This window comes from Cicer arietinum, chromosome 7, assembly GCF_000331145.2.
Source record: "Cicer arietinum cultivar CDC Frontier isolate Library 1 chromosome 7, Cicar.CDCFrontier_v2.0, whole genome shotgun sequence".
Lineage (NCBI taxonomy): Eukaryota > Viridiplantae > Streptophyta > Magnoliopsida > Fabales > Fabaceae > Cicer > Cicer arietinum.
The window spans coordinates 35,309,483-35,327,841 of record NC_021166.2 but is presented as its reverse complement, the minus strand read 5'-3'; the positions used below and the strand labels follow the sequence as shown (position 1 = coordinate 35,327,841).

The window sequence follows — 18,359 nt, the reverse complement described above, 5'->3', positions numbered from 1 at the left end:
CGTTCCATTTGCATTATTGCTCTACCATTGTCTATAAAAATGAAACATATATTAAACATCAAACACGTGCATTATTCACATAACGAAAAGATAAATTTAGAAAATGATCATGTTCAAAGAATATTAAATCAACTAGGTTATTGTTATCCTAAGCCATATCAGTATTTATTTGGTTCAACATAGTGTATTCAGCTGCTCAGTCAAATCTCTACAAAGACATGCAAATAATGTAGCTGATTGTTTTTTTAATTTTATAGTTGCGAAATGAATAAGGGAAACAATGTGAGCTTCATTGAGTGGGAGGTCAGAGCTTTTTGGCCATGAAAGTTGCTAATTGGTGTACCAAAGGCCTTGCATGAGTATCACTTGGTACAAATCATGCATGTGACAAATCAATTTCGTGTGTTTTTTAAAAATTGTACTCTTAGACAAATATAAATGTTTTGATGGTGTAGTCATTGATAGAAGATTATTATTGTCCTTTTTTACTAACAACTATTGAAAAGGTTGCACAAAATTAAATAAAAAGACAATGAAGTCCTTGAAAGTTTGAGTTGTCAATCAAAGAGTAGGGATGAGAATAGGTTAGGCCTTCTGTTAGGGGTCTATGGTCTAGTCTACTTATGGTCTGACTTGACTTGGCCTATTGAATAAAAATGTTAGGCTCAGACTATTTTTAAAGTCTATTTATTTAAATAGGTTATAAAAAAGCCTATTAGGTCTGACAGGCTGACCTATTTATATTTTATTATTTATTAATATTATTTTTTATTATTATATTAATAATATTATTTACTATTTTAAATTATATCAATTAGGCAATCACTCAGTAGTTATTCCATATTCAGCAGTCGTTCCATATTTGGTAGTCGTCTCATATTCGGTAGTCATTCAATTAGTCAAATCACTTAGTAGTCGTTTTATATTTGTTTGAGAGGTAATAATGGGTGCGTTTGTTTCAGAAAAAATATATTCTTTGAAACCAAAAATTATGTTTTAGGGTTTAGAAGATGTTTGTTTCAGATTTTTTTTAAAACTATTTTGTTAGAAAAATTATTTTTTATTTAATATATATAGATATGTACATTGATATTGGTATGTGAAGAGCATCATGTGGTATGAGTAGAGCATTTAAATATTTTAATATAAATAAGATTTTTAAATATGCTTCCAGGCCAGACTTTTAAAAATGTCAGGTCAGGCCAGACTTTTAAAAATGTCATGTCAGATCGGAAAAAAAACTTATGATAGATCATAGGTCAGACTTAGGCCTAAAAAATTAATCGTAGGTCAATCTCATGTCTTTTAAAGTCTGGCCTATTCCTACCCTTATCAAAGAGGAAATGGTAGTTTGATATATTTAGTCACAATGAATTGGCTTAAGTTTCCATTGGATGCTCTCATGGTTGCACTCCCCGGGAGGAAGGTTGGGGTTCAGCTGTTGTTCGATAACTTTGAAATTTTTATTTATTCTTTAGTTTAATGTATAAAAATTCAAAAAAAAACCCAAAGAAGATCTCTAATATTACTTTTTAATCCACATCAAAAGAGGATCTCTAATATTACTTTTTAATCCACATCAAAAGAGGATCTCTAATATTACTTTTTAATCCACATCAAAAGAGGATCTCTAATATTACTTTTTAATCCACATCAAAAGAGGATCTCTAATATTACTTTTTAATCCACATCAAAAGAGGATCTCTAATATTACTTTTTAATCCACATCAAAAGCTACTTCCCTTTATATGTAATATAGTATAAATTTTTCTATAAATAAAGACACTTTATAATAAAGTAGAATACATGTCAAATTCATGGTTCGGTGTCAAAATTCTACCAAATTATTTATAAATTATTTCTTCTTTTCTTTGTTGTACAGTAATTGAAAAAAATTTATTCTATAAAATATCATTTCAATTCACATAAAAGTTTTTCAAAGAATCATGAAAAAATTCACCAATATGCTAATTTGCATTTAGAATTTAACAGTGCAATATGTATCTTCTTGTTTAACATACTTCAAACAAAGTGTGAGAGAAGGAAAAATGTTTTTACCGAAATCAAATTAAAAATATTAGAGGAAAGTGAGGCAAATTTATAAGAAAATAAAACAAAATATTACTTAGTCTTAGCACTGAGGTCAGAGAAGAAGGGTGCCGAAAGATTCTCTTCTATATCGAGAGAGAGTGGAGAGGTTATGATCAATTAACATAATGGTGTTAAACTTAAATAATGATAACCATCTGATAATTCTATTCAGGTAAATCATGAAGGGGTTGAGGGTAATTTCGGGAGGGGTTGTTTTTGGAGCTTTTGACAACTTAGGTAGAAGAACTACACAATGTACATATGATAGAGGGTCAGCTTCAATTAATTAGTCTTCGGTCAAAATTAACATAAACTCATCAAAGAAATATTCATGCAAGGAAAATAGTAAAAATAAATAACAAAATTAATAAATTTCTAAAAGTACGCACAGATCAATCAAATTCACTTTTAACCCATGGTGTCTAACTTTGACGTTAAATTAACACAAATATTTCCAGAGAAAAGGCAAAAAAGTTTACAATGATATACTAGTTGGTACTTCCCCACTTGAGAAAAAAGGGATAGCAAGCTAATCTACGTTCTTCCTTACTGTGTTAAAGTACCTACAATCATTCCTCAATACTCAAAAACTGTGGGTGTGGGATTTATCCCGATTGCGTCACCAACAGTGATAACTGAGCAGAGCTTAGAAACCAAAGAAACCAAGCTCGCTGGCTCTCTCCTTCTCAAACGTCTCAAAGTACTGATAGATGATTGTTACTGCAAGTAATATTCCAGTCCCTGAACCAATTGCCCCCATGAAATCTGCCAATACTGTCAGGGCACCAATGCATATTCCTCCAAATGCTGCAGCAGTGGGAATGTATCGGTTCAGCTCTTTCTGCAAGTTCGACTCCCGATGGCCAGGCATTACCATTTGTTGTTCCTGCAAGTTGAAAATATATTAATGGCAGAAATTTTAGAAAGCAATAGAACGAATCAGTTGACCCACAAATTTCACTACAAACACCAATTTCTGTGTGGTTTAAACAGTGCATGGCCATGAGACAGTGATCAACTGCATAAATACAATACTAGTAGAGTTGCCACATGGTAAGAAATTTCAGACACGGTATTGCTTTTAAATCAGATTCAAACCTATCTAATAATCAGCGCTGTATTTTAAGTGGAGACAAGTATAAACAAATGAATTGGGGAAACAAGACTTTCAACATCTTGAAATAGTGTACTCAGTCACATTGCTTATTGAGAAAATAAACATTTACTTATGAGCATGTGCTGAGAAAACAGGCTCTTATATTACCAGGTAAAGGTATAGACCAAGAATGAATGTTATATAAATGCAATTCAAATCCGTACCTTCAACTGTTTGGCAACATCTCTAGCAGATGAACCAGAGACTTCAATCCAAGTTTTAGAGAACAAGGCACAGGCTGACAACATAAACACAAGATAGAACAGTGCATGGAAAGGATTGGCTGCCATATCAGCTAAGCTGGAAAAAACAATAGTTCAAAATGACAAATTAGAGTTGAGACAACAATAACTAACATTAAGAATATATAATTGGTTGATGTTTTATATCATATATGGGTCTAACAAACTAGGCAAAGAATATAATGTTCATAATTATAAAACCATATGAATGGAAACACCTCTATTACCTGGATGGTGCAGTTATATAGTATGCAATGCCACCAACAGGAATAGAGTGACCACCTCCATATTCAGATTCCTTCCATTTGCCCAACAGATTCACAATGAAGTTTCCACTGTACTTTCTGTGTAGCAGCTGTAAAAATCGGGTAAAATCATATTGTTAAAAACAAGAGAAAAATATTTACTCCAATTTGTAACTAACCATAACAAAACTCCACTACCTGGGAAATGAAGTAGAGATTGGAAACGAGGGCAGACTGAAGAATAATGGGCATGTTGGAGGTGTAAAACAGTTTGATTGGATATGAACCCTGCTGTCCACGAGCATTCTTTGACCTTACAGGCAAAACCACGCGGAAACCTTGGAAGTATATCACAATTAGGAAGATCAAGACAGTGGCCAGCAGATTTGTGACATTGGGAAGATTCTGCCGGTAGTCATCAGACTGCCATATTGTGGGTGTAATTCTAGAACGGTTTTCTACAATGCAGTAGAACTCCGATACAGTGATCTAGGATGTTTTATCCTAGGGACTTCGTGGTTGATAGTCTGCCTTGCACCTTTTGGGCAGTGCCTCGAAACGTCTTAAAGAGAGCAACCTAGTCCACGACTCAACCCAGTAATATTGTCGGTGGCATAAATTGTTTTTTCAAACCACATATGTGTGACCCTCACTGCAAGTTTCAAACATCCTTAGAGTCATCAACCATGCTAATCAACTCAATTGGTCGTTCCATTTGCATTATTGCTCTACCATTGTCTATAAAAATGAAACATATATTAAACATCAAACACGTGCATTATTCACATAACGAAAACATAACATTTTTTAGCATATGAAAATTAATTATTTATTTAATTAAATGAATGTTTGCGTTTTTATCTCTAATTGATACGTTAATTACGTAATTGCCCTCCACGAGTCAACATTCAACATCTGATCCAGTCAGTTCTTTGCCCCAAATTCGCGCTTCAGTTTTGTTGGTCAAAACCCTAATTACTGGTCTCGCGTATCTGTTATTGTCCGGTCAAAAACCTAAGTCAAGTATGAGGGCACGTATTGTGGTCAAATGAAACGTGGCGCACGTTTTGGTGGTCAAACAAATTGTGGCGCACATTTATGTGGTCAAATCCTTAATATCTGAGCACACGTTTAGTGAATCAGACCTAATGTATCGCACTTCTCTCTTTGATCCAGTTACGAATTTTATATATAAATACAGTGCTCTCCTTAGTTGAAAAGACACACCAAAAACTCTCTTTATCTGAGACTTTTCTAACTTCTCACTTTCCTTACTCACTTCTTCTATTTCTTTTGAATGGTCTTAGTGTCATATTATGACTAGTAGTCATCAGACTGCCATATTGTGGGTGTAATTCTAGAACGGTTTTCTACAGTGCAGTAGAACTCCGATACAGTGATCTAGGATGTTTTATCCTAGGGACTTCGTGGTTGATAGTCTGCCTTGCACCTTTTGGACAGTGCCTCGAAACGTCTTAAAGAGAGCAACCTAGTCCACGACTCAACCCAGTAATATTGTCGGTGGCATAAATTGTTTTTTCAAACCACATATGTGTGACCCTCACTGCAAGTTTCAAACATCCTTAGAGTCATCAACCATGCTAATCAACTCAATTGGTCGTTCCATTTGCATTATTGCTCTACCATTGTCTATAAAAATGAAACATATATTAAACATCAAACACGTGCATTATTCACATAACGAAAAGATAAATTTAGAAAATGATCATGTTCAAAGAATATTAAATCAACTAGGTTATTGTTATCCTAAGCCATATCAGTATTTATTTGGTTCAACATAGTGTATTCAGCTGCTCAGTCAAATCTCTACAAAGACATGCAAATAATGTAGCTGATTGTTTTTTTAATTTTATAGTTGCGAAATGAATAAGGGAAACAATGTGAGCTTCATTGAGTGGGAGGTCAGAGCTTTTTGGCCATGAAAGTTGCTAATTGGTGTACCAAAGGCCTTGCATGAGTATCACTTGGTACAAATCATGCATGTGACAAATCAATTTCGTGTGTTTTTTAAAAATTGTACTCTTAGACAAATATAAATGTTTTGATGGTGTAGTCATTGATAGAAGATTATTATTGTCCTTTTTTACTAACAACTATTGAAAAGGTTGCACAAAATTAAATAAAAAGACAATGAAGTCCTTGAAAGTTTGAGTTGTCAATCAAAGAGTAGGGATGAGAATAGGTTAGGCCTTCTGTTAGGGGTCTATGGTCTAGTCTACTTATGGTCTGACTTGACTTGGCCTATTGAATAAAAATGTTAGGCTCAGACTATTTTTAAAGTCTATTTATTTAAATAGGTTATAAAAAAGCCTATTAGGTCTGACAGGCTGACCTATTTATATTTTATTATTTATTAATATTATTTTTTATTATTATATTAATAATATTATTTACTATTTTAAATTATATCAATTAGGCAATCACTCAGTAGTTATTCCATATTCAGCAGTCGTTCCATATTTGGTAGTCGTCTCATATTCGGTAGTCATTCAATTAGTCAAATCACTTAGTAGTCGTTTTATATTTGTTTGAGAGGTAATAATGGGTGCGTTTGTTTCAGAAAAAATATATTCTTTGAAACCAAAAATTATGTTTTAGGGTTTAGAAGATGTTTGTTTCAGATTTTTTTTAAAACTATTTTGTTAGAAAAATTATTTTTTATTTAATATATATAGATATGTACATTGATATTGGTATGTGAAGAGCATCATGTGGTATGAGTAGAGCATTTAAATATTTTAATATAAATAAGATTTTTAAATATGCTTCCAGGCCAGACTTTTAAAAATGTCAGGTCAGGCCAGACTTTTAAAAATGTCATGTCAGATCGGAAAAAAAACTTATGATAGATCATAGGTCAGACTTAGGCCTAAAAAATTAATCGTAGGTCAATCTCATGTCTTTTAAAGTCTGGCCTATTCCTACCCTTATCAAAGAGGAAATGGTAGTTTGATATATTTAGTCACAATGAATTGGCTTAAGTTTCCATTGGATGCTCTCATGGTTGCACTCCCCGGGAGGAAGGTTGGGGTTCAGCTGTTGTTCGATAACTTTGAAATTTTTATTTATTCTTTAGTTTAATGTATAAAAATTCAAAAAAAAACCCAAAGAAGATCTCTAATATTACTTTTTAATCCACATCAAAAGAGGATCTCTAATATTACTTTTTAATCCACATCAAAAGCTACTTCCCTTTATATGTAATATAGTATAAATTTTTCTATAAATAAAGACACTTTATAATAAAGTAGAATACATGTCAAATTCATGGTTCGGTGTCAAAATTCTACCAAATTATTTATAAATTATTTCTTCTTTTCTTTGTTGTACAGTAATTGAAAAAAATTTATTCTATAAAATATCATTTCAATTCACATAAAAGTTTTTCAAAGAATCATGAAAAAATTCACCAATATGCTAATTTGCATTTAGAATTTAACAGTGCAATATGTATCTTCTTGTTTAACATACTTCAAACAAAGTGTGAGAGAAGGAAAAATGTTTTTACCGAAATCAAATTAAAAATATTAGAGGAAAGTGAGGCAAATTTATAAGAAAATAAAACAAAATATTACTTAGTCTTAGCACTGAGGTCAGAGAAGAAGGGTGCCGAAAGATTCTCTTCTATATCGAGAGAGAGTGGAGAGGTTATGATCAATTAACATAATGGTGTTAAACTTAAATAATGATAACCATCTGATAATTCTATTCAGGTAAATCATGAAGGGGTTGAGGGTAATTTCGGGAGGGGTTGTTTTTGGAGCTTTTGACAACTTAGGTAGAAGAACTACACAATGTACATATGATAGAGGGTCAGCTTCAATTAATTAGTCTTCGGTCAAAATTAACATAAACTCATCAAAGAAATATTCATGCAAGGAAAATAGTAAAAATAAATAACAAAATTAATAAATTTCTAAAAGTACGCACAGATCAATCAAATTCACTTTTAACCCATGGTGTCTAACTTTGACGTTAAATTAACACAAATATTTCCAGAGAAAAGGCAAAAAAGTTTACAATGATATACTAGTTGGTACTTCCCCACTTGAGAAAAAAGGGATAGCAAGCTAATCTACGTTCTTCCTTACTGTGTTAAAGTACCTACAATCATTCCTCAATACTCAAAAACTGTGGGTGTGGGATTTATCCCGATTGCGTCACCAACAGTGATAACTGAGCAGAGCTTAGAAACCAAAGAAACCAAGCTCGCTGGCTCTCTCCTTCTCAAACGTCTCAAAGTACTGATAGATGATTGTTACTGCAAGTAATATTCCAGTCCCTGAACCAATTGCCCCCATGAAATCTGCCAATACTGTCAGGGCACCAATGCATATTCCTCCAAATGCTGCAGCAGTGGGAATGTATCGGTTCAGCTCTTTCTGCAAGTTCGACTCCCGATGGCCAGGCATTACCATTTGTTGTTCCTGCAAGTTGAAAATATATTAATGGCAGAAATTTTAGAAAGCAATAGAACGAATCAGTTGACCCACAAATTTCACTACAAACACCAATTTCTGTGTGGTTTAAACAGTGCATGGCCATGAGACAGTGATCAACTGCATAAATACAATACTAGTAGAGTTGCCACATGGTAAGAAATTTCAGACACGGTATTGCTTTTAAATCAGATTCAAACCTATCTAATAATCAGCGCTGTATTTTAAGTGGAGACAAGTATAAACAAATGAATTGGGGAAACAAGACTTTCAACATCTTGAAATAGTGTACTCAGTCACATTGCTTATTGAGAAAATAAACATTTACTTATGAGCATGTGCTGAGAAAACAGGCTCTTATATTACCAGGTAAAGGTATAGACCAAGAATGAATGTTATATAAATGCAATTCAAATCCGTACCTTCAACTGTTTGGCAACATCTCTAGCAGATGAACCAGAGACTTCAATCCAAGTTTTAGAGAACAAGGCACAGGCTGACAACATAAACACAAGATAGAACAGTGCATGGAAAGGATTGGCTGCCATATCAGCTAAGCTGGAAAAAACAATAGTTCAAAATGACAAATTAGAGTTGAGACAACAATAACTAACATTAAGAATATATAATTGGTTGATGTTTTATATCATATATGGGTCTAACAAACTAGGCAAAGAATATAATGTTCATAATTATAAAACCATATGAATGGAAACACCTCTATTACCTGGATGGTGCAGTTATATAGTATGCAATGCCACCAACAGGAATAGAGTGACCACCTCCATATTCAGATTCCTTCCATTTGCCCAACAGATTCACAATGAAGTTTCCACTGTACTTTCTGTGTAGCAGCTGTAAAAATCGGGTAAAATCATATTGTTAAAAACAAGAGAAAAATATTTACTCCAATTTGTAACTAACCATAACAAAACTCCACTACCTGGGAAATGAAGTAGAGATTGGAAACGAGGGCAGACTGAAGAATAATGGGCATGTTGGAGGTGTAAAACAGTTTGATTGGATATGAACCCTGCTGTCCACGAGCATTCTTTGACCTTACAGGCAAAACCACGCGGAAACCTTGGAAGTATATCACAATTAGGAAGATCAAGACAGTGGCCAGCAGATTTGTGACATTGGGAAGATTCTGCCGGTAAAATGCCTCTCGAAGTGCACGGACCTTATCTGTTCTAGTTATCAACAAATGGAATAGAGCAATAACAGCACCCTCAAACTCAGCTCCCCGACCACTATTAATGGTTGTGGGACTAAATGCCTTCCATATAATGTTTTCACTGCATCAAAATGAGAGAATTTCTCCTTAGTTATTGTTAAAAGGACATTCTATGTTTAGCAGCTGCATTAGCACACGGCAAAAAAAAAATTGACATAGAAAATTAAGAAAGGCAGCACAAAACTTACCAGATATTAGTGGCAATGAAAAGAGAAATTCCAGATCCCAAACCATAACCTTTTTGAAGGAGCTCATCTAAACATATGACAATGATACCCGCAAAAAAGAGCTGGAGGATGATGAGGATGGCATTTCCCACTCCAAGTTGGCCCACACTACCATACATCCCAGAAAGAACATAGGCTACAGCCTCTCCAACAGCAATCAAAATGCCAAGTAGCTTCTGTGCACCATTTCTGATGGCAAAGAGGAATTCATCTCATTAGTCAATATACTTGTGGATGAGGTCAAACATAATTTGCCACCATATAACACAAAACCTCAATAGGAAATATGCAAAATTGAAGGAATTGACAACCATAACCCAAAACCCAGAGCACAAACTATATTAATTCCACACACTATTAAATAAAGCATAAAGCATGTATAACAAATTCGGAACCACCAATGAAACCATATGAAATTTCTGGCATACAAAATGTGGAATATGTAATATTGTACTATGAAAGAAAATAACATGCAATAAATAATACTTACAAGAGAGCACGATCCTCCCGTACATTGTTGTCCACTTCAATGATCTTTGACCCAGCCAAAAGTTGCATTACCAGTCCAGAAGTCACAATGGGGGTGATTCCGAGCTCCATAACAGTTCCACGGTTTGAAGCTAGGATAACACGCATCCAATAGAATGGATCAGCGCCTGTTGTTGAGTGTATTCCATACAGAGGAAGCTGACTACAAACCAGAAAAATGAACAGGGAGATCACAGTATAAATGACCTTCTCTCTAAATGGCACTTTCCTGTCAGCAGTCTGAACTTCGGGAAGGAATGATAGAAACGGTCTAACTAAGTGAAGCACTCTAAAACCACCTCCCATCTTAACAAATTACACTAATTTAACCTGCACCAGATATTTACAATGCATAGATAAGTAGACTTCAAATAGGAGAGAACGGGAAAACTAATACTAATAAGAACACCTCGGCATCCAAATGACAATTCATAAAGAATAGAAACCAATATTGTAAAAAAATAGATATGACATTATAATTTGTTTGTTCAGTCAGTTCTATTTCACATACGAGCAGCATGAATTTCACATAAAAATCTCTACCTAGACCTAACATCTATTCACCAAAAACCCATGATGCCTAATATGGAACATAAAACGTGAAGCTTCTATATTATTGAGTTTGAGCATTCATTGAATAATACAAAGCAAAATCTTTAATTACAAAGCAAAACCTTTATTTGAAAAAACAAAAAAAGAGGGAAAATGCTCAATTGCAGGTACCCATAAAAATCCTGAATTGAAAGATTGTCATATCTACAAGCAAATTGCGCATGCCCATGAATTTATTTAAACAACTTTCAATCCTTCATATGTTTAATTAAAATATATTCCCAGAAACAACAATCAATGACAAATTTTGACTGATTCAATCCTTTGGGACATGCATTGAATAATACAAATTATGTAATCGAAACCTCGATCCCACAAATTATGTAATACAAATTATGAAACTGAAAATAAAAATCATGCGATCCAAAATCCAGCTGGATCGAGCCATCCAGCTGGATCGGGCTAGATCTGTATCAAAGCATTCAGCAAAAATCACAAAATAAGCAAAACAAATCCGAACATACACAAGAATTCAAAACCCTCGCACGCCACAGGTCAACAATTTACTCACATGCAAACATACACAATGGCATAAAAACAAATAACAGATCGAACAAATCAGAGAAATTGATACAGATCTATAGATCAGAGAATACTCTAAAATGAATCAAAGAGAAATAGATTTACCTGTTTGTTGAAGATCTGTGATCGAATACGAATTTTGTTGAGAGATAGAAAACAAGATATTGTGACTCTTGAGGGAGGAGAGATGCAAGAGAGAGATTTGGTTCCGCTGCTGCGGTGAGAACTGGATCTGAGAGATAGAGTTTCTGATTCATATAGGAGGAAGGGTGGATGAGATCTTTACGTGGGCCAACGAATTATAACGTGCCACGTAATCAATTACGGTAACGTGGCGAGAGTAACCAATTTTGACTTCTCTCTTGCTATTTTTTTTTGTTATGCGTTAATTTTTTTTTTCAGTTATCAACGCAATTTTTGCACGATAAATCCACAAAAAATCTGATAGATTTTAGTTAGTTAAATTTCTTTCACATGTTTATCTCACGGTATTTATGGGTTTCTTACCTCTACTACAGACATGAACATAAATCAAACATCTAATAGATTTAATAATATTTTTTTTATTATTAGAATTGGTAAAAAAAAATTTAAAAATTTGTATTTTTCTCTTTTTATTAATAAGATTAACAAAAATCAAATCTACAAGGTATAATTTTAATATATATTTTTTACTATTATATCGAGTCATTTAATATAAAGTGTTCATCTTTTAAAAACAAAAAAAATGTTCATATTTATAAAATAATAAGCACTCAATAAAATAGCATATTATAAAATAATTTGGTCAAAACAAATCTTTAAATTACTAGACAATCTTTTTTACTTGTATAATATTTAATAAACAATGAACAAAATAAGTATAAAATTCACAATAATACCTTTTATGATTTATATAGGAATTGACCTTGTTAAAAGCAGCGAGCATTTTACTATTTAGACAAACAAAAATAACTAATTATATTCCTTGTATTAGAATCATCGGCTAAGATTACTGTTGATACCTCAACTCCCAGCATCACAAAATTGATTCTTCATCATGTTTGCTTGTCGATCTATAATAGTAAATTTAGCATAGAGAACTAGATAGAAATAATATATGAAATAGATAAGATAAGAACTTACGGCGTGTTTGATGCATATATAATAACAAATATGATTAAATTATTTTCTTATATTTAGTATTTGATATTTAATAGATAATGACAGGATAAGATATATTTTATAATAAATCAAAAAAATTAATTTTATAATCTATTTCATTTCTTCTATCAAATTTAATTTTTATTATTTTGTTTTTTAATAAATAAACAAAAACTGCTTAAAAATTTAGTTTAAAATAATCGTTGATACAACTAAATAAATAACTTAAAATTTAAAAAAATCATAAGTAAATAAATAATTTGTAATAATTTTAAGTTTAATATAAATTATTCAATACATCATATCAAATTTAAATTGTAAAATGCATAAGTAACAATAAAATATCAATAAAAAACAATTAATATATCTTTCTTTCTCTTGTTACTTTGTTGCATGATAATCCCGTATTCTATTCTTATTGTATAACTAAATTATAAATAACAAAGTATTTCAGCAATGTTACAATATATTTTAACAAAGTAATTCATTGACCATGATAACAATGCAAATCACAAAATTGAAAAGGTTTTAATATAATATCACAAGATAACTCAACTATAATAAAACAATTAATTCATATGTCTATTCGCTACAAGAAAATTAAGAAATTACACGCAAAACTTGCGACAGTTCTCTCAAAATTGCCTTCATTTTTTGATTGCGACGGGTTTGTGCAACATTTCACAAGGAAACGTGTTGTATTTTCAATTATCTTGTGTTTTATTTTCTTAAGTTATGTTCTAACACTTTTTTCTCACCTTTCTCCCCCAAACCCCTGTCCCACATTCAGAAATCCTCACGCATCAAATCTCCAAATTTCTCTCTAAGTTCGAGATGCACGATATGCTTTCACTCATTGAAAAGCTTTAATATTACAGTACTTGAGTTTGTGAAAACCTCTTTTTCTTGTCACCAAAACAAGAACCCTCTTTCACTTTCATGATTGTTCTGCACTTTCTCTCCATCGCGCTGTCACAACCCAACATCGTCGTCATCTCTGGTTGTGTTTGTTCCCGTTGCCTCTATAGCACTTCATGTTCTCATCCATCGCCAAGAGTGGTTGCCTCTGTTCCAGTTTGTGTCGTCGTCCACCTCAATTCCGTTTTCCAATTCGTGTTCACAATGTTGAAAGTATGGTTCAATTATCTTCTTCTTCCAGACAACTCACACTCTCACAATGATTATCTTTGTTCTTTCTTTTGTTTGTAGATAATGGATGTTGTTTGCACTACTTCATTTATACCTTTTAGCAGTAACGATTTTTATAAAATGTTTCATTCAATTTCTCTTGATCCTATCACATATTTTAATTTTCTACTTTGGTCACCTGAATCTTCTGCACCTTGTTTGTCGATACATGCCATGACTATTGGCTTTGTAATGATATATGTAAATGACTATATACTGATACATGCAATTGCAAATGACTATATGCTTTAGATTTGCCTTTTAATTTTTTTATCTGGTTTGGTTGGGACTCATCATATATGAGTTTATGAACAATTTCATGTTGATTTGTGTTTACTCATATTTTTGTCACATTTCACTTATCTATAATAGTACTTATCTAATTAATGATAGCAATATCTATTTTTATCTTTCTTGTTATGCTCAGTATTATTAAATAAGATTTTGTTTGCAATTATTTTCCTTGACACCTTGTCCATTATAAGTTTTAATTATGTTGCTCTCCTTCTCTCTTCGGCACGGGCGCAACACAGCACTTCTTCAATGATGGCTTAAGCATCTCGTTTGTAAGTAACACTGGAACTAACAATGATTGTGGCTGGTTTAAATCTATTCATGATATGAATGATTTTGTGTATTTTTTTATTCATTGGTTCTTTGAAGCTTGCTATTCTTGAAGCGCGATTCAGACTCTCAGATTTATTTCCAACAAGTTTAGTTTGGCAAGTTCTTATATTTCTATACTAAATACGTGGTTCAATTCATCAACTATTTAATTGGTTTGGAATTTTTTGTGTAGTGCAAATCAATTTATCAATATAGTGCAATTAATCATATATTTTGTATATCCCTAATCGAAATACCGAAATGATCTTAGTTCTTGGGTTGAAAGATAATTGTAGTTGAATTAGAGAAATCCATAGTCTTTACGAAAAGAAAAATTAAAATTCTACTATTCAAATTTTTTGTAAGTGAGACTTTTTTTCTAATTTTTTTTATGTGGTTTTTATACCCTTATTTATTATAACATTTTTGTTTCATTTATTTTGTAATGGTTTTTTTCACATAAATTTTAATCGTAGTTAGTTTTCATTTAATGTTTGGGTACAGAGCAGGTGGCATTAGTGAATAGCATGCATAATTGCATAAGGGCATAAAAAAAAAGTGGTCCCATAACAATCACCCAAACAAGTACATTATTTTAGGATCTGTTTTAATTAATAGGATGATAGATAACATATGAATAAGTTATAAATATATATATATATATATATATATGGTTTAAATTCAGTTTTTGATAAACTAATAGAATATGATAAGATAATTCATAAATTTATTATATCTTATTTTTTTAGTTAAAATTTCTTTTATGAATCTGAGTTGGATTAAAAACTAGTAGGATATGATAAGAATATTAATTTATTTAATTACTCATATAAAATATAATTTAAAATATTAAATTAAAATATAATAAAATACAAATATAAAACAATTTATAAAATATAATCTAAAATATTAAAATATTAAAATATAAATATAAAAATAATTAATTGAATTTGATATTAAACTTAAAAATGCAATATTAATTATTAATTTAAAAAATATTTATAATTTTATCACAAGAGTAGTTTTATCTTTTATATAATTTAATAAATTAGTATTCAAAATTATAAAAATATGAAAATTAATTAAAATTTTAAAATAACTATAATTTATTTACAAGGTTATTTTTGTCATTTAAATATAATATATATCCTATCTTTATTTATTGATTACTCATAATTTTTTTAAAATTTAAATAGTTTATTTAGTAGTGTCAATTGATAGTTTTAAATATAAAATTATTTCATTACTTATTTAATTTTTTAGTATTTTTTATTAATTTATAATATTTAAAATATAATAAGTTTATTTGAAAGAGAAAAAAAACTAATATATAGTTATTCACAATTGTAATTTTGTTATTTAAATATAATATATATTATATCATGTCATAATGAGATATGTATTAAATACATAATAAAATAAATAGTATTATCACGTTAGTTATCATGTGTATATCATACATTTAATATGATAATATTTTATTATATCTTTATTTAATTTTATATCATATTTTATTTGTATATTATCTGGTGTAGATTCTATAATAATGCTACTATTATAGTTTACCCAAAGGATTAGCGTCTTTTGTTTTGTTTTGTTTTTTTCCAATTCAAATTTTTGTTCGGATATTTTGTGGTGGTGAATTCGATGCTCTATAAATACCTAATGGAGTTCCAAGTTTTTTGCAAACTAACCTCTTCACATTATTTATGGTTTCCCTTCTTTTTACTGCTAATTTGTTATCTTGTAATGTTTGGTTCAGGTTTAGTTCTACAACTTGCAATCGATGAGCTTGAAATCTCAAGTTGATATAGTCTATAGAACTGTCAATTTGATAAGTCTGCTAATTATTGGTCTCAGTCATATGTTGGAGGAGTCAAAAAATTCATAATTAAAAAGACTCCCAAAAAAATAAAACCCTCAACACCACAAAGTCCTAAAATTTTGTGGGTTTAGTGAACCTTTTGGCCTCTTTTTAAAAAAGAACTGACTTTTTTTTTTGACAAAATATTTTTAATTTTTTTAGAAAATAATTTTTTCTTAAAACTTTCCGATAAAAAAGTTTCGATTTTTTTCTGATAAAAAATAATTTATAATTTTTTTTCAAAATTTTTTTAATTCGAGAAAAGAAATTCAATTTTTATTGAGGAATTTATTTTTAATTTTTCTCACAAAATATTTTGAGAAAAATAAATTTTGAAAATGTGGAACCCACTAATTTTACTAATATTATTATTATTATTGAAATAAAAAGAAATAAAAAGGTTTTAATGGGCTTGGCCCACTTGAAGGTAATAAAAAGGATTTAGAAATCCCTAAGAGACACACAAACAGACAACGGAAGAGAGTTACTTTGACATACCCACTTTAGTGGAAGGTTGTTATAAGGTTGTTATTGTTGATTGATATTCCTTATTGTTATTAGGAAGACTCTTGGTGTACCCATTAATTATTATAGTGGAAGTTTTTACTGGACTAGGTCCCGTGGTTTTTATTCTCTCAATTTGAGGGAAGTTTTCCACGTTAAAATTGTGTTTGTCTCATATTTAATTTTCTGCCAATTATTATTGCTCTTGGAATTGTAATTTATGTTTGGCCATTTATCTGCACAAGTGGGGGAAAAAATATTCCGCATTATTGAGATAATTATCGCTAATTATCTCTGGTTTTTCCCAACAAAGTGGTATCTAGAGCTCGGTTATTTGATTTGTGCATTTAAATGGAGGTGGAAAATAAAGGTCTCAATATGATTAAACTCAACTCTTCTAATTATACATTTTGGAAGACTCTCATGGAAGACATGTTATACAGTAAAGATTTGTACGATCCTATTGAGGGTGACACTGCTAAACCCGCAGATAAATCTGACGCTGACTGGAAGAAGATGAATAGAAAGGCAGTGGCGTTGATCAGGCATTGGTTGGATCTTAGTGTGTATCCACATGTTGAAACTGAAATAGATGCTAATAAGATGTGGGAAAAATTAAAAGAGTTGTATGAACGAAAGAATGTGCAAAATAAAGCATTCTTGATTCGGAAGCTGGTGAATATGAAATACAAAGATGGGGATTCAATGGCAGAGCATATGAGTATTTTTTAGAATACAGTGAATCAGTTGACAACCGCAAAAATTAAATTAGATGATGAGTTGCAAGCGTTGTTATTATTGAGTTCCTTGCCTGATAATTGGGAAGTCATTGTTGTGACGTTGACCAATTCAGCTCCAAGTGGAAACTTGAAAATGTCAACAGTTAGAGAGAGCATGTTGAACGAAGAAGCTCGAAGAAAGGAATGTGGTTTGTTTGGTTCTTCCTCAAAGTCAGAAGCACTAGTTACAGAGTCACGGGGGAGAAGTCAATCTAGAAAATTCCATAGACGCGACAACTCTGAAAGTCGTAGCAAGTCAAGAAGCAAGTCGAGGACTAGAAAAGAAGTGATATGCTATCATTGTGGCAAAATGGGTCACATAAAAAGAAATTGCAGGTTCCCTTAAGAGAGATCAATCAAGGGAAAGAGATGAAGACAAAGAGAAGAAAAATGATAAAGATACAATAACAGTTGCATCTGTTAATAATGTCTACATTATTTGTGATGATAATTCCATAAACCTTGTGTGTCAGGATTCAACTTGGATTATTGATTCGGGTACCTCATATCATGTTACTCCTATGCGTGATTTCTTCTCATCTTACAGTACTGGTGATTTTGGCATGGTTAAAATGAGAGATGAAGGAGTATGTAAAATTATCAGTATGGGAGATGTTTGGGTTGAAACTGGGATTGGTTGCAAGCTTCAATTGAAGAATGTTAGACACGTTCCTGATATTCGTTTCAATTTGATTTCAGTGAAAGCCTTGGATATTGATGGTTATCACACTTTCTTTGGTGGTGGTGGTATATGTAAAATCACTAAAGGGTCCCTAGTGGTTGCAAAGGAGCAAAGTTCCACTTCTCTCTATAGGATGCCTACGAAGCTATGCATGGAAGAAGTGAATGCAATTGAAGATGCATCTTCTGATTTATGGCATATGCGCCTTGGTCACTTGAGTGAGAAAGGACTCAACATACTTGCGAAGAAAAATTTTCTTCCTGTGAAAGGTAC

General features: G+C 31.6%; 2 protein-coding genes across 2 annotated transcripts; both read right to left on the bottom strand.

Moving 5' to 3' along the window:
* Window positions 1-2,483: 2,483 nt before the first annotated feature.
* LOC140918633 (uncharacterized) lies at window positions 2,484-4,372 on the bottom strand. The gene is made up of 5 exons (XM_073363560.1): window positions 4,312-4,372; window positions 3,933-4,192; window positions 3,717-3,844; window positions 3,412-3,547; window positions 2,484-2,977 (listed from the first exon to the last, which is right to left on the bottom strand). Exons 1-5 carry the CDS (start codon window positions 4,370-4,372, stop codon window positions 2,738-2,740), a joined length of 825 nt encoding a protein of 274 aa, XP_073219661.1. The 3' UTR covers window positions 2,484-2,737.
* Window positions 4,373-7,688: 3,316 nt separating this feature from the next.
* On the bottom strand, window positions 7,689-11,563 carry LOC101515504 (uncharacterized). Its single transcript, XM_004491702.4, has 7 exons — window positions 11,426-11,563; window positions 10,149-10,516; window positions 9,620-9,847; window positions 9,138-9,492; window positions 8,922-9,049; window positions 8,617-8,752; window positions 7,689-8,182 (listed from the first exon to the last, which is right to left on the bottom strand). Exons 2-7 carry the CDS (start codon window positions 10,490-10,492, stop codon window positions 7,943-7,945), a joined length of 1,431 nt encoding a protein of 476 aa, XP_004491759.1. The 5' UTR covers window positions 10,493-10,516; window positions 11,426-11,563; the 3' UTR covers window positions 7,689-7,942.
* Window positions 11,564-18,359: the final 6,796 nt, after the last annotated feature.